At 39.8% G+C, this 27326-nt stretch overlaps 1 protein-coding gene across 2 annotated transcripts in view; it reads right to left on the reverse strand.

Moving 5' to 3' along the window:
- The window catches only part of SVEP1 (sushi, von Willebrand factor type A, EGF and pentraxin domain containing 1), a 543713-nt gene that overhangs the window by 27610 nt on the left and 488777 nt on the right, over positions 1-27326 (reverse strand). Inside the window, exon 47 of one of the 2 annotated variants that reach the window (XM_073552437.1) lies at positions 25694-25789. The exons of the other annotated variant lie outside the window; for it this stretch is intronic. Coding sequence (XP_073408538.1) covers positions 25694-25789 — 96 coding nt within the window. The remainder of the gene's footprint in view (positions 1-25693; positions 25790-27326) is intronic. 2 annotated transcript variants of the gene reach the window in all.

A 27326-nucleotide genomic window follows, 5' to 3' on the forward strand; every position in this document is an offset into this window, starting at 1 on the left:
GCGCCAGACTTGGCGCATCTAATAGATGTGCCTTTTTTGGGAGGCTGCTAGCTGCTATTTTTAGGCTGGGGAGGACAATATCCATGGCCCCTTACCAGCTTGAGAATACTAGCCCCCAGCTGTCTGCTTTATCTGATCTATTTTTATTTATTTTTTATAGATATCCTAACAATCGTTATTCCAGTTTCCTGTTACGGCGCTCTGATGCCACGTGTAGGTTCTTTTTTCAGCAGCACTCTTGGCCAGGTCTTTGCACTTCTTATATGGGATGCATTTGACTACAAAGTTCTCGGAGATACACGCCCCCTGTTCACCCCCTATGACTGTTTTTACCGTCTTTTGAATGGTGCATGCGCAGTTCATAGCAGCTAATGCTGCCTTTCTTGTATATTGGTATTTTTCGGCTATTCCGGGCAGCCTGAACGGCGCCTGCGCAATGCATAGCGGTGAACGCTGACCTCTATCCGGAAGTGCTTTTATCACGCTTGTATTTAAGAGACCACCAGCTCACATGGCGTTCTCCAGCGCACCACATCACCACACCGGCTCCGGACTGTATGGATATGCCCTCACGTAATTGGTATGTTCTCTTTGGGACACTGGCTTTTTGCTTTTCTCTTTCTTTGGGTTTTGTTCCTCATGTTGAAAATTTTTTTTAATATATCAGAAGGTGACTCCAATAGGGCACTATTGAATATGTGAATCCTTTCAGCGTTTAGGACCCGTTTGTCTTCTATTCATTTACAGGTATTGAATTATCTCTTTTTGATCTATTACATATGTAGGTGAGGGGGTATGTGTTGCCTCTTATATAAAATCATTCTCCCATGGAATTATTTTCTTATGATAATATAACAGTACTTTTATGTCATATGCATAGTATATTTATGACATTAGAATGTATTATATGAACCTTTTTTCAGTTTATCTGCATACACTTAGATGAATTCTGTTTGTTATTACAGATAAAGCCTTGACAAAGGCCTGTGTGCCGAAACGTTGTTTTTTTGTATCTGTACCTTACTTTTTTGGTCCGCTGATATTCTGAATAAAAAGTAGCAGCAATTACACGTGTTCTTCTTGGAATTCTTGCATGAGTGTGCCGAGGTTTTCATATTAATATTTACATTTTTTACCTCAGAGCACCCACTGTATTGTGGTGATCACCCCATTACCTACATTATGCTTTAGAAAGCCTGGTTGTCAAAAATGAGGTTGACCTCATGCCATTTTTTAAAATTATTTATTTAAATAATTAAAAAATACGGCGTAAGAACACCTCTATGTTTGTTAACCAGCCTTGCTGAAGCTGACAACTGAGGGTTGCAGCTCCCAGCTGTGAGTTTTGCCTGACTGGTTATCAAAAATACAGGGGAACCCATGCAGGTTTTTTAAAATTATTAATTTACAGCACAGGAGCGGCTAATGAAGGCCAGCGTCACACTACCGTAGAATACCGGCGAGTGATATGCGATAAAACATCTCATAGCACTAGGCCCAGTGTTAATCTATGGACTCATTCTTATTTGTGAGAAAAATGGACGAGTGCAATCTGAAAAAAAAAAAATTGGATAGCACTCTGACCAATGTTATTCAATGGGTTACATCTCATACGTGAATTTTTTCTCAGCTGACATTACACTGAGAAAAAAAAACGCAGCATGCTGCGATTTGCTGCGTGTCTCGGACGAGACTCGCCAATGCAAGTCAATGGATGCGAGAAAAAAATTGCACAGCACTAGGACCGTGCAAGTGCTGTATGATTTTTATGTACCGTATCCTTTGAAAAGCCGGCAATTCATGTACCGCATACAGTAAAATCACACTGACAGGTTACAATAGAAAGAATAGATGTATACACATAGAATACATATACACTGCTCAAAAAAATAAAGGGAACACTAAAATACCACATCCTAGATATCTCTGAATGAAATATTCCAGTTGCAAATTTTTATTCATTGTATAGTGGAATGTGTTCAGAAAATAACATAACAATTATCAATGTAAATAAAAATGAATATCCAATGGAAGTCTGGATTTGGAATGATACTCAAAATCAAAGTGGAAAATCAAATTACAGGCTGAACAAACTTCAGTGGAAAAGCCTCATGGCATGGAAAAGATGCTCAGTATTGTGTGTGGCCTCCACATGCCTGTATGACCTCTCTACTGTACAATGCCTGGGCATGCTCCTGATGAAGTGGCTGATGGTCTCCTGAGGGATCTCCTCCAAGACCTGGACTAAAGCATCCACAAACTCCTGGATAGTCTGTGGTGTAACGTGATGTTGGTGGATGGAGCGAGACATGATGTCCCAGATGTGCTCAATCGGATTCATGTCTGGGGAACGGGAGGGCCAGACCATAGCTTCAATGCCTTCATCTTGTAGGAACTGCTGACACACTCCAGCCACATGAGGTCTGGCATTGTCCTGCATTAGGAGGAACCCAGGGCCAACCGCACCAGCTTATGGTCTCACAAGGGGTCTGAGGATCTCATCTTGATACCTCTGGCGAGCAGTGTGCCCCTCCAAAGAAATGCCACCCCACAACATTCCTGGCCCACTGCCAAACCGGTCATGCTGAAGGATGTTGCAGGCAGCAGATCGCTCTCCACGGCATCTCCAGACTCTGTCACATGTCATGTGTGCTCAGTGTGAACCTGCTTTCATCTGTGAAGAGCACAGGGTGCCGGTGGCGAATTTACCAATCCTGGTGTTCTGTGGCAAATGCCAAGCATCCTGCACCATGTTGGGCTGTGAGCACAACCCCCATTTGTGGACGTCAGGCCCTCAGACCATCCTCTAACCGTTTGTGCAGACACATGCACATTTGTGGCCTTCTAGAGGTCATTTTTTCTCATAGATTGCGAGCAGGGCCCTCATTCCTCTTGGTATTTGTTATAATCTATGTGATTATTGTTATGCTGTAATGTCTATTGCCTGTACAAATCCCCTCCGAAATGTAAAGTGCTGCGGAATATGTCGGCGCTATAGAAATAAAATTTATTATAGAAATAAAATGTATTATTATTATCCTATGGCACCCTCCACATCTTCTGGTGTACTGGCCCGTCTCCTGGTAACGCCTCCAGCCTCTGGACACTACGCTGACAGACAAAGCAAACCTTCTTGCCACAGCTCGCATTGATGTGCCATCCTGCACTACCTGAGCCACTTGTGTGGGTTGTAGAGTCCGTCTCATGCTACCACAAGTGTGAAAGCACAGCCAACATTCAAAAGTGACCAAAACATCAGACAGAAAGCATTGGTACTGAGATGTGGTCTGTGGTCCCCACCTGCAGAACCACTCCTTCATTGAGGGTGTTTGATAATTGCCAATAATTTCCATCTGTTGTCTATTCCATTCACACAACAGCATGTGAAATTGATTGTCAATCAGTGTTGCTTCCTAAGTGGACAGTTTGACTTCACAGAACTTTGATTCACTTTGAGTTATATTCTGTTGTTTAAGTGTTCCCTTTCTTTTTTTGAGCAGTGTATATAGATGTCAGTGACACACACACATATATATGTATATATTACAATGATAGATAGATAGATAGATAGATAGATAGAAGAAAAGTCAGCAATTCATCTGCAGTGTTCTGTAAAATCACTGCAGGCGCTGACAGGATAGAAGAGATGGATTACATACAGTAAATACAAATAGAATAGGTAGATATATAGATGTCAGTGACAAATACAATTAGTACAGTGTGTGCAAATTACTGGACATGTATTTAATATAAGATTATTTTTCTGAAAAAAATGGTGTGGGCTCCCACGCAATTTTCGTAACCAGCAGAGTGAAAGCCGACAACTGGGGGCAGATGTTTATAGCCTGTGAAAGAGGTAATACCCATGGAGCTTCCCAGGCTATTAATATCAGACCATAGTTGTATAATTAGCCTTTTCTGTCTATTAAAATGGGGGACCCTAAAAAAAAGGATGTAGGCTCCCCCTATAATTAATAACCAGCTAATAACCAGCAAAGGCTATGCAGAAAGCTGTGGGATGATATTAATAGCCGAGGAAGGGGACATGGATATTATTAGCCTGGGAAGCTCCATGGGTATTAACTCCTTCCCAGGCTATAAACATCTGCCCCAAGCCATCGGCTTTCCCTCTGTTAGTTACACACACTGTACTAATTGTATTTGTCACAGACATCTATATATTTATATCTATTCAATTTGTATTTAGTGTTTATAATCCATCTCTTCTATCCTGTCGGCTCCTGCAGTGATTTTACAATACACGGCAGATGGATTGCCGGCTTTTCTTCTATCTATGGAATATATATACATATATATATGTGTGTGTGTATGCGTGTGTGTGCCACTGACATCTATACATATATGTATTCTATGCGTATATATCTATTCCATCTATTCTAACCTGTCACTCTGTGATTTTACTGAACGTAGCACATGAATTGCCGGCTTTTACTCTATATTTTATTAAATCTAACCAACTTTTTCCGATTTCAAGCAAAATTTTGTGTTACCGATCACGAATCCGAACATACCATATTTGTGCCGAGTTTATGTTTGGCGATCGTTTTCCGAACATATTTGCTCATCTCTAATTCTGACCAGTGTCACTTTATGGGGTAATAACTGATTCTGAGACTGATTTTTGTGACAAATTGTACTTCATGATAGTGGTAAAAATTTTTTGATATGACTTGATTTGTGAGAAAAATGGAAATTTGGCAAAAATTTAGAAAATTTAACATTTTTAAAACTTCTAACTTTTATGCTCTTAAATCAGAGTGTTATATCATACAAAAATAGTAAAATCTGTTGTAATAATTAGCGAATGCCATGTTGCGTTTGGACTGCCCCTGAAGTGCGCAAATAGTGGAAACTGCCTACAAGTGACACGATTTTGGAAACTAGACCCTCGGGGAATTTATTTAGATGTGTGGTGAGAGCCTTGAAACCCTACCCCCAGGTACGTATCAGAAGTTTTATAACACTGAGACATGAAAATAAAAAAAAAAATCAAATTTTCCCACAAAAAATTTTTTTTAGCCCACATTTTGCATTTTCATAAGGGTAACAGGAGAAATTTCACCATACAATTTATTGTGCAATTTTCCTGAGCATACCGATACCCCATATGTGGGGGAAAACTACTGTTTAAGTGCACATCAGGGCTTTAAAGGAAAAAGTGCTGTGTGACTTTTTGAAGGCAAATTTGCTGGAATAATTAGCGAACCCCATGTTGCATTTGGAGAGCCCCTGATGTATATTAACAGTGGAAAACCCCCACAAGGGACACTATTTTGGAAACCAGACCCTTCAGACAACTTATCTAGATGTGTGGTGAGCACCTTGAATCCACAGGTCTTTCACCGAAGTTTATAATATTGAGCTGTGAAAATAACAATATGACATTTATCCCACAAAAATGTTTTTTAGCCACAACTTTAGCATTTTTATAAGGGTAACAAGCAAAATAGCACCATAAAATTTGTTGTGCAATTTCTATGCCGATACTCCATATGTGGAAGAAAACTACTGTTTGGGAGCACGGCAGGGCTCAGAAAGGAAGGAATGACGTTTTGAAATGCAGACTTTGATGGAATTCTGTGCAAGTGTCTGTGCAGGTGTCGTGTCATGTTTGGAAAGCCCCTGGTGTCCCCAAACAGTGAAAACCCCCCACAAGTGAGCCGATTTTATAAACTAAGCCCCTCAAGGAATTAATCTAGATGTGTGGTGAGTACATTGAACCCCACAGAATTTTACAACTTTGATCTGTGAAAATAAAGAAAAAATTCCCACAAAACTTGGGTAAGCCCAATTTTTACATTTTCACAAGGATAATAAGACAAAATGGAGACCAAAATTTGTTGTGCAATTTCTCCTTGGTGCAATGTTATCCCATATGTGGCTGAAAACTACTTTTGAGGCACAGTGTAAAGCTCAGAAGGGAAGAAGCGCCATATTTGTGTTCAGATTTTGCTGTTCCATGTCACAATGGCAGAGCCCCTGAGATGCCAGACCAGCAGAAACCCCCCATATATGGGATCATTTTACAAACTACATTCCCCAATGAATTCATTTAAGGTGCAGTGATCATATTGACACCACATGTGCCTCACAAATTCTTATACTATTGGGTGGTGAAGAAAGAATAATTAAATAATAATCTTTATTTATATAGCGCCAACATATTCCGCAGCGCTTTACAGTTTAACAGTTTCAAAACACAAGCCATAAGTAACAACATTAACAATACAATAATTAAAGCAAAATAAGACAACCCTGCTCGTGAGAGCTTACTATCTACAATGAGGTGAGGGAGATGCAAAGTACTGGTGTGTATTTACAATTGTATATTTACAATGAAGGTCCAGCCATCTTGAGGGAGTGAAGGATGGATGGATATAGTGAATGGGCTACACACACACACACTTACACATAGAATGACTTTGATTAGTGAACGTGATAAGCCACTCTGAACAAATGTGTTTTGAGGGAGCGCCTAGAACTATGCAAATTGTGGTTAGTCCTAATTTCTTGGGGTAGAGCATTCCAGAGGATAGGAGCAGCATGGGAGAAGTCTTGGAGTAGTGCAGAGGTTAGTCGAAAGTCATTTGCAGAGCGCAGCGATCAGCTAGGCCGATAGACAGAAATGAGGGAGGAGATGTAGGGGGGTGCCGCACAGTGGAGAGCTTTGTGGGTGAGAACAAGTACTTTGAATTGAATCCTATAATGAATGGGCAACCAGTGTAATGACTGACGAATCGAGGACTCGTCCGAGTACCGATTAGCCAGATGGACAACCCTGGCTGCTGCATTAAGTATGGACTGGAGAGGGGATAGTCGTGTGACGGGGAGGCCAATTAATAGAGCATTGCAGTAATCCAAGCGGGAGTGGATCAATGCTACAGTGAGGGTTTTTGTTGTCTCCATGGTGAGAAAAGGGCAGATTCTAGAGATGTTCTTTAGGTGTAAGGTGTAAGAGTGGGCAAGAGATTGTATATGGGATGTGAAGGAGAGATTGGTGTCAAACATAACGCCTAGACAGCGCGCCTGCTGCCGGGGTGTTATTGTGGTACCACCCACGGAGAGGGAAATGTCCGATTTAGGGAGGTTAGTAGATGGCGGGAGCAGAAGAAGTTCAGTTTTGGAGAGGTTGAGTTTCAGATAGAGAGTGGACATGATATTGGAGACTGCGGACAGACAGTCACTGGCGTTCTGTAGTACAGAGGGGGTAAGGTCGGGGAATGACGTGTATAGTTGTGTGTCATCAGCATAAAGATGGTACTGAAAGCAAAATCTGCTTATGGTCTGTCCAATTGGGGCTGTGTAGAGAGAGAAGAGAAGGGGGCCAAGGACTGAGCCCTGAAGTACCCCAACAGCATGAGGAAGAGGAGACGAAGTGGAGCCAGAGAACAAAACACTGAAGGAGCGGTCAGAGAGATAGGAAGAGAACCTGGAGAGAGCAGTGTGTTTAATAATTACATTTTTACCACTAAAATATTGTTTTAGCCAGTAGTTTTTAATTTTTCTAAGGGCTAATAGGAAAAAATGGACGTTACTTTGTTGTAAAAATTTCTCAAACTATGCCAATACCCTATATATAAATGGGAACTACTTTTCAGTCACAGTGCAAAGCTCAGCAGGTAAGGGGTGCCATAGTGTAGTACAGATTTTACTGTTATGGTTTGTGGGTGCCATGCCCTACTGGGAGAGCCCTGAGGTGCCAGAACAGCAGAACAACTTATAAGTGACCCAATTTTACAAAATACACCTCTTGATGAATTAATCTAGGTTTGCAATGATCATATTGACACCATGGGTGGGTCACAGAATTTTACACTATTGGGCTGGGAAAAGGTTAAAAATGTCAATAAATTGTGTCCCACAATTTCTGCTGAATGTAGAAATACCCAATATGTGGCTGTACAATACTGCTTAGCCATACAGAGAGACTCGGAAGGGATGGAGCGCTATTTGCCTCCTAGTGCGCAGATTTTCCTAGAATTGTTTGTGGACTCCATATCCAGGGCCTCTGAGTGCTAGAAAAACAGAATCCTCCCTCAAGTGACCCCATTTTGGAAATTATACTCCTTTGGGAATTTATCTACAGGTCTAGAGACAATTTTGACTCCATGGATGTTTTCCAGACGCAAGCAGCAGTGGATGTTACTGAGTAAATTTCAAACTGCCATTGAATTGCCCAGTAAGTTGTAGTGACCAGTATGCTATAGTGACCAGGACATTGCAGTGCCCATTATTTTGTGGTGCCCAGCTCATGCTTCTGGAGATACGCATCAGTAAATTAGGAGGGTTGTCATCGCTATAGAAATACCAAACATGTGAACGCTAAATGTGGATTAGGCACACTGGGGCTCACAAGGGAGAGGGGCATTGGGATTTGGAAGCACAGAATTTTCTAGATTTCTTTTGGGGTGCGAGAAGCCATAGAGCTTTTTCAGAGCCTTTGTGCTACCAGTAGTGTGGAATCCCCATATATTTCTATTGACAGATTACAGACCTGCTATTTTTCTGGATTTAGCTAAAGTTTTTGTTGGGGACATTTTACATAACATTTGGGATAACATTTATCGGGTGCTCTACGCTGAGCACTTACTTTAGGGTTTCCACTCACTATAATGAGGCAGCAGAGTTACTCTGGACTCCTTCTGTCTTGCCTCTTTTCAGCGGTTTCCTACTTTTCAGTAGGGCACAAAACTGTGTCGGACCGTTCTTTTATGCATAGCTAAAAAGACGGACAGCACTGGATCATAGGTGGCCAGACGGCATCCACAGTACCTCCATCTGCCTCTTTATAGAAACTCTTCCTCTGGGGTTCTGTCTGAATCACATATATCAGAGATTTACATGGAAACCCTGGTGTAAGTGCTCAGCATAGAGCGCAGGATAAATGGGAGCTGATCCTTACTGCGAACTTTGTGAGGCAGAATGAACACATCAACAGCAGGTGAAGAATTGGATTTATTTATTTTTATGTCATTTCTCGTGCAGTATTTTATATGACTTTATTCTTCGGGTCTGTGCGAGTACAGCGTTACTAGATTTATATCGTTTTTTTATTGCCATATTTTGAGAGCTATAATTTTGTGCAGGGCATTTTGACATTTTTATTGGTACCATTTTTGTTCACATATTTTTTGATTGCTTTCTATTATGATTTTGGAAAACAGAATGAACAAAAACAGTTCAGGAATTGTTTTTTATGCCATTTTGCTTGTGGTAAAATTGATAATGCAGCTTTATTTTTTGGGTCACTTGGGTCAGTTGTTGAAATTTCAATGAATCCATTCTTCTTTCTACACGTGAAATGTTCTTCATGCCATTGTCTCTAAGGGGTCCCAAACTTTTGCATCAGCCCATTTTCCTTTTTGTAATTTTTATAGTGTAAAAAATGACAATATATTTTTATTTTTTGTTACCTACAATACAAAGTAAATTTGCTATGGTTAACTGTAGGCTTTTTATAGCTCAATTCATCTTCAAATTACTAAACTGTTCACAATAACAGTAATTTTGACCAGGGGTGCCCAAACTTTTACATGCCACTTGTAAGGAAAACCAAACGCACACAAGAGGACCAGGGCGATACGGATATCACCCTGCTGTCACCAATCTGTGACGGAGCTTACACAGTCGCAGCTCTCTGGTGCCCCCTTACGCTCAGGTCAGTCAGGGAATTGCACATAGGATAAGTAGTTGCCAGAGAGGCTGCCAGAGAGGCTGCCCTGTCTTGTACTGGTTATCAGGGCACTCTGCAGTGAGGGCGGTATCTATATCACCAGTCCCAGGCCAGGAATATATATATAGATGCTTCAGAAACCAACCGGCACGGGATGCACACCAGATCCCAGATTCCCCCACGATTATTTTGTGAATAAATTTCTACTTATATAATCCGTCTGATGAAGGTAATTGAAGACCGAAACGTTATATTTTTGATTATGAAATTGAAATAAAATCCTTTCTGACCAGCAATAAATTGAGTTCCGGAATAATAATACGTTTTTTTACATATTGGGAATATATATATATATAAACCTCCGATCCATCACTGCCAGGATCCCCCAATAACACCAGAATGGTATGCTGCCTCCAGTTCCTTGTTAGATACAAGCCCGGTCTGTTAACAAGCTTATATCGGGTCAGAAACCAACTCCGGGTAGCGTATATTTACTAGCCGAACTGACTGACGTGGGAAATTGGGTTTTGAGACAAAAGAGCAGCCCAAAATTAATTGATATTTCAATTGCCGAAAGGCGCACTAGATACTACAAATATTTACAGATATTACAGTCAGAGGTACAGATAAAAGTAGGGTAGAGGTTGGGAATTGCAGTTAGCTGTAGGTGTCAAGTTACCATTTCTTATAGCATGTGGGCCCCAGGGAAGCGCTCGAGTCCACAGGTACTTCTTTAGTTCTTGGTCCACCTCCACACGTAACGGGATGTGGCTTCCATGGCAGAACAAAGACGGGGCTAAAAGTGTGTAACTAGCTTTTAACCCTTTGCGTGCCCCTCCCATATTTGCCCCCGCCCCTCTGGGTTGGATGGAATTCTCCTCACTTGATCTCCTAGCTCAAATAATTCCCAATATCTAGGATGGGTCATAACTTCCTAGCGGGAGGTTCAAACAGAACGACCGACGACTCAATGGGCTCATTGGGGCTGGACTGATACAGAGAGTCCAAACTTGGATCAGCTAAGTGGTTATGGAGAGCCAGCTTCAATAGCTCAGCATCTGGGACAGCTAGAGCAATATGAGATGCAGGGGTGCATGCAGGGGGCTCCCAGGGTTCTGGTAATACATTGGACTAAACCCTGAGATTCACGGTACTTTCATAATCCATCTCTAGATATCTGTGCCAAAGAGTCTAGAGTTCTCCTTTGAAGTAAGCAGACTTGCACAAAACACAGCAGGGGGTCCTAGCTCTGCTCCTCCTTGCCTAACACATGGCTTCTAATTGGCCATTTGACAAAGGTTCCATTCTTTGGGGATTGTGTACTTTTCCCAAGGGTTGGGGCCACATTCCAGAAGTGGAGGGAGATCCCTGGATAAGCTATGGGGCCTGAATTCATAAATCCAAAATAGAGTCTCCTTCGTCCCTCACACCACTGTATCTCTGATTCTTCTTCTTTGGATATCAAATCAAAATTCTTATCTTAGGTCATCTATATCAGATTGGTTGGGGTCCAGCCTCTCGGCAACTTCACTGATCAGCTGTAATCAGCGCTAGATGGATGTAGACAGTGAATGGAGCTGGAACAGGAGTTTCATTCTATGTGTAGCGGCCACTGCCAAAAACTGCATGGGTATAATTTGTCCATTCAACTCTCTTAAGTCTTCCTTTATAAGATATTTCCAGTATTACTAATTTTTAAGATTTTGCTATCAGTTATATATCTTGCATCTCATCTAACAAAAGCCAAATCCCAGACGCTCTCAAATACTAGCTCAGTTCTGTTTAAATCCGATCTGTTGCTGAAATCCTTTGCCTATTATTGATGGCAATTAGCTCACAAATCATCAAATGCTTGTTTCTTCACTGATTCACTGATAGAGGCCCAAAAATCATCCCTGCGTAAACAGTGATGTGCTGTGAACAAGAATTATATTCTCAATATAATTTGTATATACAATGTAATAACAATACAGCCTGTAGATGAACTCTTATTATGGTTAAAAGGACCAGAACAACAAATATAGGCAGCAGTTTTGACAAAAGTAGTCATCTATAGTGCAGACTACAGATAAGATACTATCCAAATTCAGAGCTGGAAAGGGAGAAATCAATAAAAAAAGGGAAGAAGACATAAGTATGGGAGATCTTCTACAAAGCAGTGCTGCCAGCTTATCTTTAGGTGTATCCATAGCCAATGGTAATTTTAACCAGGGGTGCCATAACTTTTACATGACACTGTAAGTCATCTAAGGGATAGGGTATCAGTATAATTACCCACAACAACCCTTTTAAGTCATACAAAATATGATCCAATACATTTCAAGGTCTAGCCTATTATGGAAATCTGGGAATTACATTTTATTATTATTATTATTATTATTATTTTGAAACTGGCTTAGAACAATATAAAATAAGCGCTTGTAAATAAGGTAAATTCCGCCTTCTCTATTTCTCCCAAGAGGAAGTGTTTTATTGACTTACAAGCCTTTGCCTGCAATAAATCCAGAATTTGTACTGGAGTCATTGATTTGCCTGCTTCCAAATAGTTCGTAGCTCTCTTGCGATGAAGAATTGCTTCTAAAATAGTTTGCTGCAACCTTTGCAAAGTGTCACTTCATGCTTAAATCATTGGTACAAAATGATGCAACTGAGCCGTTCAGAGCTCTGAAATACATAGGATCTCTGTCCTTCAGCATCTCGCCGCAAAGCAGAGAAATGTGCTAGTGACATTAGAAATGTTATATGTGAAGAATGTTTATCCGGATTGTAGGTTAATAATAAGTATGTTGTATTGCCATATCCTGCATCAATTCAAACTGGTAACATGTAAGGGAAGTAATAATATCTCATAAATACACTACATGTGTGCAGCTGCCAGAATAAAATGTTTCTTCCCTCTGTGTTGTATTTGGTTACAAATTGGGCTTGTACACATTATGCCTAGAAATAGTTAACTAGATAACAGTAAATTTGGTCCTGATCTTTAACCCCACACCACTGTAAGTTTATGGGGTGGGTTTAAAAGGGTTGTCTACTAATCGGACAACTCCTTCTGAATTCCTATGTTCTACCCAGTAAAATAATAACACTTATACTCACCTCCAGTGCCTGTACTGCTCCAGAGATGTCAGCTCGGGCTCTCCCGGGGATCGCGTGACATTATGTCACGTGATCCCTGTGGCCAATCAGCATTGCTTTTCATTCTCCTCTCCTATGAATGTAATTAACATCTGGAGGAGGTGAGAGCTGCGACTGCTCTCTGACTTCCCCTGTATGTCTTGATTTGTCTTAAGAAGGAGACAGTGAGGCCAATGCTGACTTGCTGCAGTGATGTTATGTCTTGAGAACCCCATGAAAACAAGTGCTGATACTACTAGAATGGTGCCAGCACCAGAGGTGAGTATAGGTATTATTATTTTAATAGGGGGAAACATAGTAATTCAGAAAGGGTAGTGTACAACCCCTTTAGAGCAATCTAGCAGGAAGAAGTACAACCAGAAACTCTGGGGAAAAGGAAGTGGTTGCCAGGTGTCTTCTGGCATAACAGAGCTGTTGGGTATTAGTGAAGCCTGTAACAGCAAGGATGAAGAGTTTTTACCCGTATCTTTGGCTCCTATGACTGCTCACGTTATAGAGAGAAAAAGTGAACAAAAAATGAAAAAAAAAAGTTCCTCAGCAATCTTTTATGATCTATTGGGGAACATATTATGCAAAAAATATAAATGTGTATAAAACATTTGGAAAAAAACATAAAAATTAATAACAGTTGAAAAGTTGGCAGTGTAAAAAATATGAAGAAAAAAAATACACATATTAGTTATCCACATTACAATTATAACTGGAAAATTCATTCAACTGGTTATTTGGTGTGAAATGTTAAAAAATATTTTTAAAAACCTAGACCAAAAATCTCTTTATCTGTATTTGCTTAAAAAAATTGAACTATATAGTTACTTTATATGTACTCTAAAAAAAGCTGAAAATAATACCATATGTCCTTGATAAAACAATGCCACACAACTACGTCAATGAAAAAATATAAAAATAATGGCTGCTGCAAAGAGGAGAGAAAAAAAGAAAAAAAAACAGGCCGATCATTAGATCATTAAAGGGAATCCTTTACCAAGATTTTGTCAACTAATCTGAGAGCAATATAAGGTAGAGACAAAGACCCTGATTCCAGCGATGTGTCACTTACTAAGCTGCTTAAAGGGAATCTGTCACCCTTTTTTTGGCCTTTCAGCTGCCGGCATAGACATTGGGGGCTTAACTACAGCATTCTGTAATGCTGTAGATAAGCCCCCGATGTAATCTGAAAGAGAAGAAAAACACGTTATATTATACTCACGGAGGTGGGCGGTCCGGTCCGATGGATGTGGCCGTCCCGTCCGGTGCCTCCCTTCTTCATGCGATGACGTCCTCTTCTCCCATCCTGAAATGGCTCTGGTGCAGGTGCACTGCTCTGCCCTGTTGAGGGAAGAGCAGAGTCCTGCAGTGCGCAGGCGTCGGGAGAGGTCTGGCGCCTGCGCACTGCACAATTCTGCTCTGCCCTCAACAGGGCAGAGCAGTGCGCCTGCACCAGAGCCATTTCAGGATGGGAGAAGAGGACGTCAGCGCATGAAGAAGGGAGGCGTCGGACCGGACCGCAACACCCACCGGACCATCCACCTCGGTGAGTATAATATAACTCTTTTTTCTTATCTTTCAGGTTACATCAGGGGCTTATCTACAGCATTACAGAATGCTGTAGATAAGCCCCCAATGTCTATGCCGGCAGCTGAAAGGCCAAAAAAAGGGTGACAGATTCCCTTTAATATAGGTTTGATTAAATCACAGTTTTATCAGCAAGAGATTATCTGCATCAAAGTGCTCTCAGATGGAGTAGAAAAACCTTGCTGCAGAATTTACTGTTCTACATATTTTCTAATGTTGTCAGGTTCAGTTATGAAGTTTTGGCCTCCTGAATTAAAATCTGACAATGAATATTTTTGCTTTGCTCTTGTTTTCCTTTTACTGATACATATAATTAATGCATAAAAGTTTCAGTACTTTGAAACATTATTATTTTTGCAGATATGAAGATGCACTACAACATTTGGTTATTATTTAGTGACAATTCTTTTTTTTTGCTTGTCTCTTGTACTCCTGCATCGGATCATCTCTTACAATTGTCCAGCAGTAATCTGCATTGATAGATTCCATTTTCCTAGATATATTTTCACCATATCTTGGTGAAATCGCTCACCGTGCTCGTTGCTTAATGCTCCGCAGTTTGGTGGAAAAAAGTATAGATGCGAATGTAAGAAATTAATCTTTAAGGACATGTTACAGCCAAGACTGTTTTATGTTTTGAGGAAATTTTCCACAAATTCTTCATAGTTATCTTCTCTAAGTTCCCCAAAAAATAGTTACCAGTAGTGCCAATGCTACCCATGCAGCATTTTCCTTGCCCTGCAACAAACAGAAACTTCTTATATACATCTTGAAGATGCATACGAATCTGAGATCCAATAAGGACTCCTTTCTTTGTCTTTGCTTCACCCAACCTTGGACATTTATCAATTATATTCTTGAATCCTTTTGCATTTTTATCCATTGCCTTTACAAAGTTCTTCATTCGGCTCTATTAGATATTCAATGGGAGTAACAAAAATTTATGTGGCTCAACAAGTAGATGCAGAGCATGTTTACACCCTGGCTGCAGTGAATGTGGAAGAGGCCAGTCTCTTTAATTGTAGTGATAATCTCTTGTACGACTATCCCACTCTCACAGAAAGCAGACGTTCTTTGTGTATCCACTCTGGATACAAATTAAGACGGCAACCATCTTTAAGTCACCACCGAGAGGCCACAAATGTTGGTCATAGTTCAGGCGCCTCAACAGCTGGTTCATGTTGTTATAGGTTTCTTTCATGTGGACTGCATAATCAACTGGAATTGAAGGTAGCGCATTGCCATTACACAGCAAGACGGCTCTTAGGCTTATTTTGGACATATTGATGAAGATCCACCATACTTCTGGATTATGACTTACAGTAATAATAATAATAATCTTTATTTTTATATAGCGCTAACATATTCCGCAGCGCTTTACAGTTTGCACACATTATCATCACTGTCCCTGATGGGGCTCACAATCTAGATTCCCTATCAGTATGTCTTTGGAATGTGGGAGGAAATCAGAGAACCCGGAGGAAACCCACGCAAACACGGGGAGAACATACAAACTCGTTGCAGATGTTGTCCTTGGTGGGATTCGTACCCAGGACTCCAGCACTGCAAGGCTGCAGCGCTAACCACTGAACCACTGTGCTGCCCAATTATTGAGCTTTCAGATACTGGACTGCAAATGATTTTGGTGTCCATAGAATGGTAGCTTGTCCCTCTTTTCACATCATCTCTATAATAGGAGGGTGATAAAACATAAAATTATCGTAACGTAAAAGCTATCTTACATTCGTATTATTCATTTAACATCGACATTTAAATTGGGACTTCAGAAGTGATGAACGTTTTCTCTCTTTTTTTTTTTTTATAATTCTTCCAGAACGTTGTATCACTTTCTATATTTTGAGCTTTGAGTGGTTTGTATGGAATGCAGACTGTCTTGCATGAAAAGAATCGGCCCTGAGAGATGTCTCAATGTATTATGCATTTCAAGCCAGACTTCCTATGGCTTGCATGGTGTCCAATTTGTACCTAGGAGGAATCATGCTGATTTCCTTCTTCGCCTGATAGGCCCCCAGCCTGTACTGTACAGTATCTTCAGAGCTTCCATTAAATTGTTGATGTTGTTGCATGCCACAAGATCGCCCTCCATGAAGACGTACTGGACAATATCTATGTCACGTTTGCGGAACAAAGAAATCCAAACATCGACCGCTAAGAGATTCTACTACTAGCCTGGAACCTAAGAGCAGATCCAAAACTCTAACAAGTTCGTTCAGTTCACTTTGTGTTATAACTTCAAGAGAAATGTGCTGTCTTCCAGGTGCAAAAATTAAAGATGTGGCTGACAGGATATCAGGACTCTTCAGACCTACAGATGACTACCCATTCCTGCTACTACATGTGGGGACAAATGACACCGCAATAAACGACCTGGAAACCATCTGCAGAGACTTTGAAGACTTAGGCAAGAAAGTGAAAGAACTGGGAGCGCAGGTGGTCTTCTCTTCCATCCTCCCAATGGATGGCCATGGAACAAGGAGGTGGAATAAGATTCTGCAGGTGAACAACTGGCTACGTCGATGGTGCCGTCAGCAATGATTTGGATTTCTGGATCACGGAGTGAACTACTTATACGATGGACTACTTGCTAGAGATGGGGTGCACCTTACGAAGACTGGAAAGCATGTATTTGGAAGTCGCCTTGCTACACTTGTAAGGAGAGCTTTAAACTAGAACAACATGGGAAGGGAAGCAAAAGACCAGAAAAAGCCATACACCTGACAAATGCTATTGAGAACTCTGCTATTAGAAGTGGAAAGGAAGAACAAAGACGAAAGAATCTAATTAATAAAAATATTGGAGAAAGAGAAACCAATCACAAACTAAAATGTTTCTATACTAATGCACAAAGCATGGGCAACAAACAAGGAGAATTGGAACTACTAACACAGGAAAAGAAATATGATGTCATTGGAATCACTGAAACTTGGTGGGACAATACACATGATTGGAATACAAGACTAGAAGGATACAACTTATTTGCAAGAAACAGACTTGATAAACGAGGAGGGGGTGTCGCATTGTATGTTAGAAACAAGTACATCTGCACAGAGATTGAAGCTTCAGAGACTGGGAGTTCTGTGGAAACTGTTTGGGTAAGAATACAAGGACAGAACAATGGAAAGGACACCATTGCAGGCATTTACTACAGGCCGCCTGTGCAAGCTGAAGATATGGATGAACTCTTTATGCATCAAATGGCCAAGTTCTCCAAAAAATATGACATAGTTGTCATGGGAGATTTCAACTATCCAGACATTTGTTGGGAATCTCTCTCAGGCAAAACTAACAGGTCAAGGAAATTCTTATCCTCTCTTGCTGACAACTTTATCTTCCAAAAGGTAAGGGAGAAAACAAGGGGAACTGCTACCTTGGATCTAATCCTTATAAACAGGGAGGAAATGGATGAGGAGGTAAAAGTGGCTGGGACCCTAGGAGGTAGCGACCATGCTATTTTAGAATTTTGGATAACTAGAGGCGGAAGACCTGTGAAGACTCAGACGTCAAGGTTAGATTTCAGAAAGGCAGATTTTAAGGGATTCAGAAAGAGAATTGGAGGGATCCAATGGCTGGATATCCTAAAAGACAAAAATGTCCAGGAGGGATGGGAAATCTTGAAAAATGAAATTCTCAAAGCACAGTTGTTAACAATTCCGAAAAGAGGGAAGAATAGGAAGCATTTAAGGAAACCAGGATGGATGAACACAGAACTTAAGCACATGCTAAAAAGGAAGAAAAAAATGTTTATAAAATGGAAAGAGGGAGGCATATCTAAAGAAGAATATAATGCTGTCTGCAGAACCTGCAGGGCACAAATCAGATTATCTAAAGCTGAAAATGAATTGAGGCTTGCAAGAGATGTCAAAAGCAATAATAAAGGATTTTGGGGATATGTCAAAAGTAAAAGAAAAGTCAAAGATGCTATAGGATTTTTACAGGATGAAAATGATGAAATGGTAAGACAGGATGTTGAGAAGGCTGAACTTTTAAATTCCTATTTTGCATCTGTTTTCTCTCAGAAAGGAAATGTAACATCAACTGTTCTTCACTGTCCTATTAAGGGAATAGAAGAATCCAGGATATCTATAAACAGAAAGATAGTGAGGAAACACTTAGCTAACCTAAATGAATTCAAGTCTCCAGGTCCAGATGAATTACACCCCAGAGTACTGAAGGAGATAGCAGAAGAAATTTTTGAACCCCTCTCCATAATCTTTGAAAATTCTTGGAGAACAGGAGAAGTGCCAGAAGACTGGAGAAGAGCAAATGTTGTTCCTATCTTCAAAAAGGGGAAGAAGGTGGACCCAGGCAACTATAGGCCGGTGAGTCTGACTTCTATACCAGGAAAGATCTTTGAACAAATTATTAAACAACATGTATGTCAATACCTGGATAAGAATGAAGTGATTAAACAGAGTCAGCATGGGTTTGTAACTAATAAGTCATGTCAGACTAACTTAATTTCCTTCTATGACGGTATCACTGATTGGGTGGATCAAGGAAATGCTATAGATATAGTATATCTTGACTTCAGCAAAGCATTTGACAAAGTCTCTCATACAATTCTTATTGAAAAAATGACTAAGTATGGAATGGACAAGGCAACTGTTAGGTGGATTCATAACTGGCTTAGTGATCGGACCCAAAGAGTGGTCGTAAATGGCTGCACATCCAGTTGGAAGAATGTCTCAAGTGGGGTACCACAGGGCTCTGTCCTGGGCCCTGTATTGTTCAACATCTTTATCAATGATTTAGATGAAGGAATTGAGGGTAAACTGATTAAATTTGCTGATGACACAAAGCTAGGAGGGATAGCTAATACTAGAGAAGAGAGAGAGAGGATTCAAAAAGATTTAAATAAACTGGAGAAGTGGGCAGCAACTAACAGAATGGTTTTTAACAGGGAGAAATGCAAAGTACTACATCTGGGCAATAAAAATGAAAAAAGCATATATAGAATGGGAGGAATAGGGCTAAGTGACAGCACATGTGAAAAAGACTTGGGTATACTAATAGATCACAGACTGAATATGAGTCAACAGTGTGATGCAGCAGCAAAAAAGGCAAATGCAATTCTAGGATGTATTAACAGAAGCATACAGTCTAGATCACGTGAAGTCATTATTGCCCTCTACTCCTCTTTGGTCAGACCTCATCTGGAATATTGTGTCCAGTTTTGGGCACCACATTTTAAAAAAGACATCAACAAACTGGAGCAAGTTCAGAAAAGAGCGACCAGAATGGTGACCGGTCTGCAAACCCTGTCTTATGAGGAAAGGTTGCAGGATTTGGGAATGTTTAGTTTGCAAAAGAGAAGACTGAGAGGAGACTTAATAGCTGTCTACAAATATCTAAAGGGCTGTCACATTGTAGAAGGATCAACTTTATTCTCATTTGCACAAGGAAAGACTAGAAGCAATGGGATGAAACTGAATGGGAGGAGACACAGATTAGATATTAGAAAAAACTTTTTGACAGTTAGAGTGATCAATGAGTGGAACAGGCTGCCACGAGAAGTGGTGAGTTCTCCTTCAATGGAAGTCTTCAAACAGAGGCTGGACAGACATCTGACTGGGATGATTTAGCGAATCCTGCTTTGAGCAGGGGGTTGGACCAGATGGCCCAGGAGGTCCCTTCCAACTCTACGATTCTATGATTCTATGATAAGGTGTGGTTCAGTTGAGGTTGCTGACAAAAAGTCTGGTTCATAAGAGGAATATGCTTCATGACACCAAACGTCCTATTCTTTCTCACTTGCCTCAACTGAAAATTGCAGATGGAATGTTTGAATACTGTAAAATCCACTTCTTCCTTAAAACTCCTTTCCTAATGGGTGGCGCCATACAGAAATGGCAGTGTGATCATAGTGTGATCGGTTGGCTCTTTCCAGATCATTGGGACTGCAAAAGGCATATATTGCCTCTTCCCATGCAACTGCTGGTTAAGATGTGATGTATATCTATTGCAGCATATGTGTGGAGTTCAACACTTGGCCTGATCCCCTATTATGTAGCCAAAATATTGGTTGTAGGCTTTCCTTATGATGGTAGTCAATTTTTGCCTTTGTGACGCAAAAGCGACTTCTTCGCATATGTATCAAAAAAAAATCTGCTCTGTCAATGTAAGAACGAGGTATATCTGAAAAAACATATATAAACAAGCCAATATGCTAAGAAATCTTAAAACTGCATACCTTACACAGAGAGCATTTATAAAAGTAGGTGATGCAACTGTAATTAGGATTATATAATCGGAGCTAAGTTGGCGTTTTTTGATTGGTCACCCTAAGATGCTAGAATACTGAAGGCACAATAGACAATGTACTAACAATGCAATAATAATGGCAAAATAATAAAGACAGAATTTTTCTATAAGCCTGCATGAGAGGTATCATAAGTAATTACACCCTCCTCCGGATCTTGAGAATAAGAGCCAATAAGCAAATGTAAGCATCATATTAGTTTTCAGCACCACAAAATTAGTTGAGTTCAAATGTTTTCGTCTCAGAAACAATTTGGCTGTAGAACGGTGTTTCCTTTAAGACCCATTCAGATGACTGAGGGATTAAACTTTTTCCACTGTTATTCACATTTCTTTGCAGCAAGTATAAGGCTTGATAATTAAAACAGATCAATTCTGATCTACGGATGCTATTCTGATAATAGTAATAATGCAAAGGTTGGGAGTATCACTCCCTTGTACAGTGCAAAAGAGGTCATTCAACATGGCTAAGGATACCTGTAGCTGGTTATATACTGTGTATAGCAATGGTGGATGGTATTGTGTTTGTTTGCAACTGATAAGCTAGGGAGGAATGTAGACTATGTGCTTAATTGATGTCTTTTCTGCTGTCAAAAAGAGACTTCAATTAAGAACGTGACAGTGACGCTAGACTGGAAATCATGTTTAGCGTTGTCTTACACTTGCAACCTAATTTAAGAGTCAAAGTTGATTTTCTCAGTGATGGAAAATCTCTGCAGCCTAGAAGCTGTTTAAACATGTTTTTTTTTTATTATTTTGTGTGGTTTTTTTTCATTTCACATCTCTGTTGCGGGGATATTAGCAGTCTAATTATTTCTCAACTAATTTAACTCCAAGTGGGTGTTAGCAGATATTTTTCACTGGGGGCATGCACTTCTTCTCCCTGTATGTTGCCGACCAATCATAAGCAGGTAGCAACACAGCAGAAAAAGAATGTGCCCCCACAACAGCATGTTCTGGAACACAATAGTCGTTTTACTTTCTTCTGCTGAGGCACACAAGCTTTATGGTTGTCCTTCCATGAGATACGCAGGTATAGCAGTTATACTTCAATTAGGGACACAGGCATAGCAGATCAACTTAAATAAGACATATAAGCATAGTGATACTGAACAAGAGGTACAATGCTTAGGCCTCTTTCACACTTCAGTTTTTTACAATCAGTCACAATCCGCCAGGTTTTGAAAAAAAACGGATCCTCAATTTTCTTTTGAGGATCCGTTTTTTCCCCCATTGACTTTCATTAATGGCGGATTGTGACGGATTGCCGTCCGTTGTATCCGTCTTTTTTGAGGATCCGCCAAAAGTTTCTGTCCGTCACCATCCTCAAAGATTTCAAAACGGAGCTTGCAACGTTTTTTTCTCTGGCGGATCCTCCAGACACTCATTTAACCCGAAATTCTTTCTGGGTGCTGGACAAAAAAAAATTCTCTCTCTCTCTCTCTCTCTCTCTCTCCTTCCCGGCCAGCGTTTCCTTTAAATTTCCTCATTTTCAGGATCCGTCTGAAAACGGATCCTGTGCCATCCGTTCACATCAGTTGAGAACGGATCCGCTTGTCTGACTTTTTGGCGGAATTGAACTGATGCAAAAAACTGAAGTGTGAAAGAGGCCTTAGAATCCTCAGAAAAAAGTGCAACACAGGTGAGCTGACTAGTAGTGAATTCCACTTTCAGAACCATCAATTTGGTTTATCTAGTGTTCATCACAATCAACACTTAGGAACCTATTCATATAAGGTTTTACACCACAAAAATGGCATTAAAGATTTAAAAAGTCACAACATGTTTTGCTTAACACAGAGCTTCACAACAGTTTGGCGACTTTCTGTTTTCACACTCTTTGGATTACTTCTGCCAAAATGGGCAGAGCTTGGAGGAGTCGAGATGGGGCGTGGTTACACCAATGTCAAATTCATCAAATCATCAAAACTCCAGTCTGTGACAAGTAATATTTCTAACACCGCACAAGGAGGTGCATACCATTTGCTAGAAGTCAATAAGTGGTGTATGCCTTTTAATAAGCTCACTACAGGAAGAGGTCTTCTTCTCTACTAGCTTATGCTCAATTCTCCATGAGAAAAACTGTTCCTCATGTAATATGTGCTGCCTTGACACATGGCAAGTTTTCATCTGACACATGGCAAGTTAATAGATGATGTCCACACTTGCCAACCCTCCTGACGGATTCTTTAATGGCCAGGAAGAGCACTCATAAAGAACATACTGTACATCATTTATCATTGAGAGAATTGTGCAATTGTTCAAAGCTGCACAGTTCCCTCTCTACCTAACACTATAATTATGACTGCACTGACCTGTTCAAAAGTACAGTGTCTGAATCAATGTCCACTTTCTGTGAATATCCACCAGCCGGAACTCTAAATAGTCATACTGGTCTTCACACAATAGCTGTAGGCATGACAATAGGCAGCAGTGCACACACATTCTCACTGCATTCACAGTGGTCTATGCTTAGTGATCTACTTGCAGAATTGACATAAAGTTTTTGGGTAACAAATAGTTTATATCTGTTAGTCACATAGAAATGTGATTTTGTCAATTTGTTAGACTGTTCAGTGTTCACACTTCTTTTTCTGCAAGTCTTATCTTTTTTTTAGTTTTATGGAACATATTAGGGCAGCCCTGGGGTAAAGTACATAATGCAAGTAAAATATCTCAATTACATTGCTAAGAATATGTGCCCTAAATGTTACTAAGTAAGATATTAACAATGCAGGTAAAGATTAACTTTATTAATGTTGATATTGTTTATGTATTTTTGTAACCATGTTTTCCTTCCTACCAATCCAGAAATTTGGAATTGTTCTTTATCCAAGAAGACAGACTGTGAATATACCAATTTCTCTGCATTGTAGTTTATGAGAGTTGCTGAAGCAGCCAAGCTTTTCACTACTCCCATAAACTGCAATGAAGAAAGCTACACTCATGCATGGCTACCTCATCTGCTTCTTTCTGAAGTACAACACAGGGATCTGCCTGTACAGTTGTGTGAAAAAGTTTTTTCCCCTTTCCTGATTTACTATTCTTTTGAATGTTTTTCACACTTAAATGTTTCAGATCACCAAACAAATTAAATAATTATACAAAGATAACACAAGTAAACACAAAATGCAAATGAAAGTTTTTATTATTAAGGGAAAAACGAAATCCAAACCTACAGGGCCCCGTGAGAAAAGTGATTGCCGTACCCTTAAAACATAAATTTACCTGTGGGTTATCATAACTTTGGGAGGCTCCCTAGCCACACCTTTTCTCAATAAAGAAATCACTTAAATAGGACCTGCCTGACAAAGTGAAGTAGACCAAAGAATCTTCAAAAGATTGACATTATGCCGCAATCCAAAGATATTCTGGAACAAATGAGAAACAAAGTAATTGCGATCTATCAGTCTGGAAAAGGTTAGAACGCATTTCTAAAGCTTTGGGACTGTAGTGAACCACCCACAGTGAGAGCCTTTATCCACAAATGTTGAAAACATGGAACAGTGGTGAACCTTCCCAGGAGTGGAAAACTGACTAAAATTACCATAAGACCACAGCAAAGACTCATCGAAAAGATCACAAAAGACATCACAACAACATCCAAAGTACTGAAGGGCCTTATTTGCCTCAGTTAAGGTCAGTGTTCAGGACTGCACCATTAGAAAGGGACTGGGCAAAAATTGCCTGCATGGCAGAGTTCCAATACAAAAACCACTACTGAGCAATAAGAATATAAAGGCTTGATGATCCCGAAGACGTTTGGAAGAATACTCTGCGAACTAATGAGACAAAAGTTGAACTTTTTGGAAGGCGTCTGTCCCATTGCATCTAGCATAGAAGTAACACAGCATTTCAGAAAAGGAACATCATACAGAAACGGAATAGTAAAATATGGTGGTGGTACTGTGATGGTCTGGGGCTGTTTTGCTGTTCCAGGACCTGGAAAACTTGCTGTGGTAAATGAAACCATAAATTCTACTGTCTTTCAAAGAAGTCTGAAGAAGAATGTCCAGCCATCTGTTTGTGACCTCAAGCTGAAGCGCACTTGGGTTATGCAGCAGGACAATGATCCAAAATACACCAGCAAGTCTACCTCTAAATGGCTTAAGAAAAACAAAATTAAGACTTTGGAGAGTGGCCTAGTCAAAGTCCTGACCTTTATCCAATTGAGATGCTGTGGCACGACCTTAAAAAGTTGGTTCATGCTCGGAAACCGTCCAATGTGGCTGAATTACAACAATTCTGCAAATATGAGTGGGCCAAAATTCCTCCAGAGAATTTGAAAAGACTCATTGCTAAACACTTAATTTCAGCTGTTTCTCCTAAGGGTGGCCCAACCAGTTATTAATTTTAGGGGGCAATCAGTTTTTCACACAGAGCCCTGAAGGTTTGGATTTCTTTTTCCCTTAATAAAAGAGACCTTCATTTTGTATTTACTTGTGTTATCTTTATGTAATATTTAAATTTATTTGTTGATCTAAAACATTTAAGTGTGACAAACATGCACAAAATAATAGGAAATCAGGAAGGGTACAAACACTTTTTCATACAACTGTATATGGGGGTCTCAGAAATTGACACATAGGGCATCATTAGTGCTTGTGCCCAAACCTCTGTTCTCTAACATGGTAAATACGTGTGAGAAGTCACTAGACACTGACAAACCTTTTTGTGACTTGGGGTTAGGGATGCACAGAATATCATTGCAACTCTGCATTAGACCATTTCTGGGTAGAAGTAAAATAGACTGTTCAGAGCATTTTATTATTCCAATTGACTATAATTTTGGATTTTAAAATCTACTTGTTGGCAAGAATTTTTTTTTTAAATTACGCATCTTATAGTCGGAAGCCACTTCAGATGATCAAGCTGTACGCTGCTACAACGTCCTCCCCAATGAAAGACAGGCAGATGTTTTGATTTTACATTTTTTGTATAGTTCCCCCATTTTCACAAAATTTTTAATAATTTCAACAATAGTATCTAATTGACAGTAATACTTACGTTCTTCACAAAGCCTTCCCATCCAACCTTCAGGACATGAACATGCATTTGGTCTTTCACAGACACCACCATTCTGGCATGGAAATCTGCATACAGCTTTAAGAAGAATGACAAAACAAGGATTCTTTTTCATATAGTGATGCAAACATAACATTCTTCTCTGTGTTTCGCTTCAAGTTACTCAGTCTACTAATCCGTCAAAAATGCCAAAAACCTCTCTGCACCCAGAGGTATAGAATACAAAAGTATTAAATACTAAAAAAGTTTACTGTAAGGATAAAGTAGCTATCAAAATCATTTACCAGCATGGTAAGGAACATATTTATCACTGTCCCTGGAACTGTTAGTGTCCCACACTAGTGAATTAGAACATCTAAATTATATGCCTGTGTTATGAATACGTGATAGGAATATCTGTCATTCACATACACTATACATCCAAATTCTTTGACTGAGACATATCACACTTTATGAATTCAGCTGGCGGCATAAAAATGATATCGCTATTATACATAAATGCATGACACATTTATCTAAGATATATCCTGCAACTGAGTGAAAAAGTTAACATATCATGAATTCAGTCTAAGCTTAAAAATTACTGAAAGACTGCACCGAGAGATAAAATCTAGGCAAATCCAGACGGCTACAGAATAATAAGGTCCAGAAACAAGGAAATCCAGTGACCATTGGTCTGCTAAATCCACATGGAGCCTACATTGTCATATTTGTGTAGGGTTAAGTTATAACTTCTGAAGAATAAAAAGAATTAAGGTATTTTACACCTTAAAAAATAGTAAAACCTTCAGGAACTTTTTTTATAACTGTGAAAAGCATGCATTTTGGGCTAAAAATAATTTTAGAAATTCGATTTAAAATAATTACATTTGACTTTTAGAGGCAGTTTGTTTCCCTACATATTGCTGGCTGCAGAATTAATAAACTGAGAACATGTCATTGAGTTTGTTCTTGTATGTAGTGAACGTGCTGACTCGAAACGCGTTAAAAAACTACTTTAAGCATAACTGCAAGCGTGAAACCACCTCTTCTAGACAGCGGTGTGGCCAGGTATACGTCAACTCCTCTACTATTTTTCATCATTTATGCAGAAGAGGGACCACTTTTTTCTGCAGATGTGACAGCAGCAGCACAACATTATACGGATATCTATTGGAGTTGTGACATACACAACCCAATCAGGTGACCATGCTTCTCACCACCAACCCACTGGAACCAAATGTTATGATTCCATTCTTTTCTTTTCCATTGATCTCGTTCTGACAGAGAGTATGTAACTCGTTCTGTAAATCTACCCCGTTGAATGTAAGGCCAGGAACACAGTCTCCTCTCTCCTCTGTATTGCTCTGTCATTTTCTTTAATATGTTTTATATATGCTATGTCATGTGTATGTCACATATTTCATATGTATAACACCCTGAAATTAATGGTACATTAAAAATAGTAATTCTTTTCTGAAATCCACTGAATTGATTTCTAACTATAGCCAATTTGAAGGATGAACCATACTTTGATGTGGTCATAAATTAGCTGAGAAGACTTCAGGAAATTACAGGTAGAGTTACAAACTCGCTGTAAAAACTAGTTCAAGTAATCATAAAGTAACCTGCATAT

Source organism: Dendrobates tinctorius, unplaced genomic scaffold (assembly GCF_039654945.1).
Source record: "Dendrobates tinctorius isolate UK_male_01 unplaced genomic scaffold, ASM3965494v1 ptg000191l, whole genome shotgun sequence".
Lineage (NCBI taxonomy): Eukaryota > Metazoa > Chordata > Amphibia > Anura > Dendrobatidae > Dendrobates > Dendrobates tinctorius.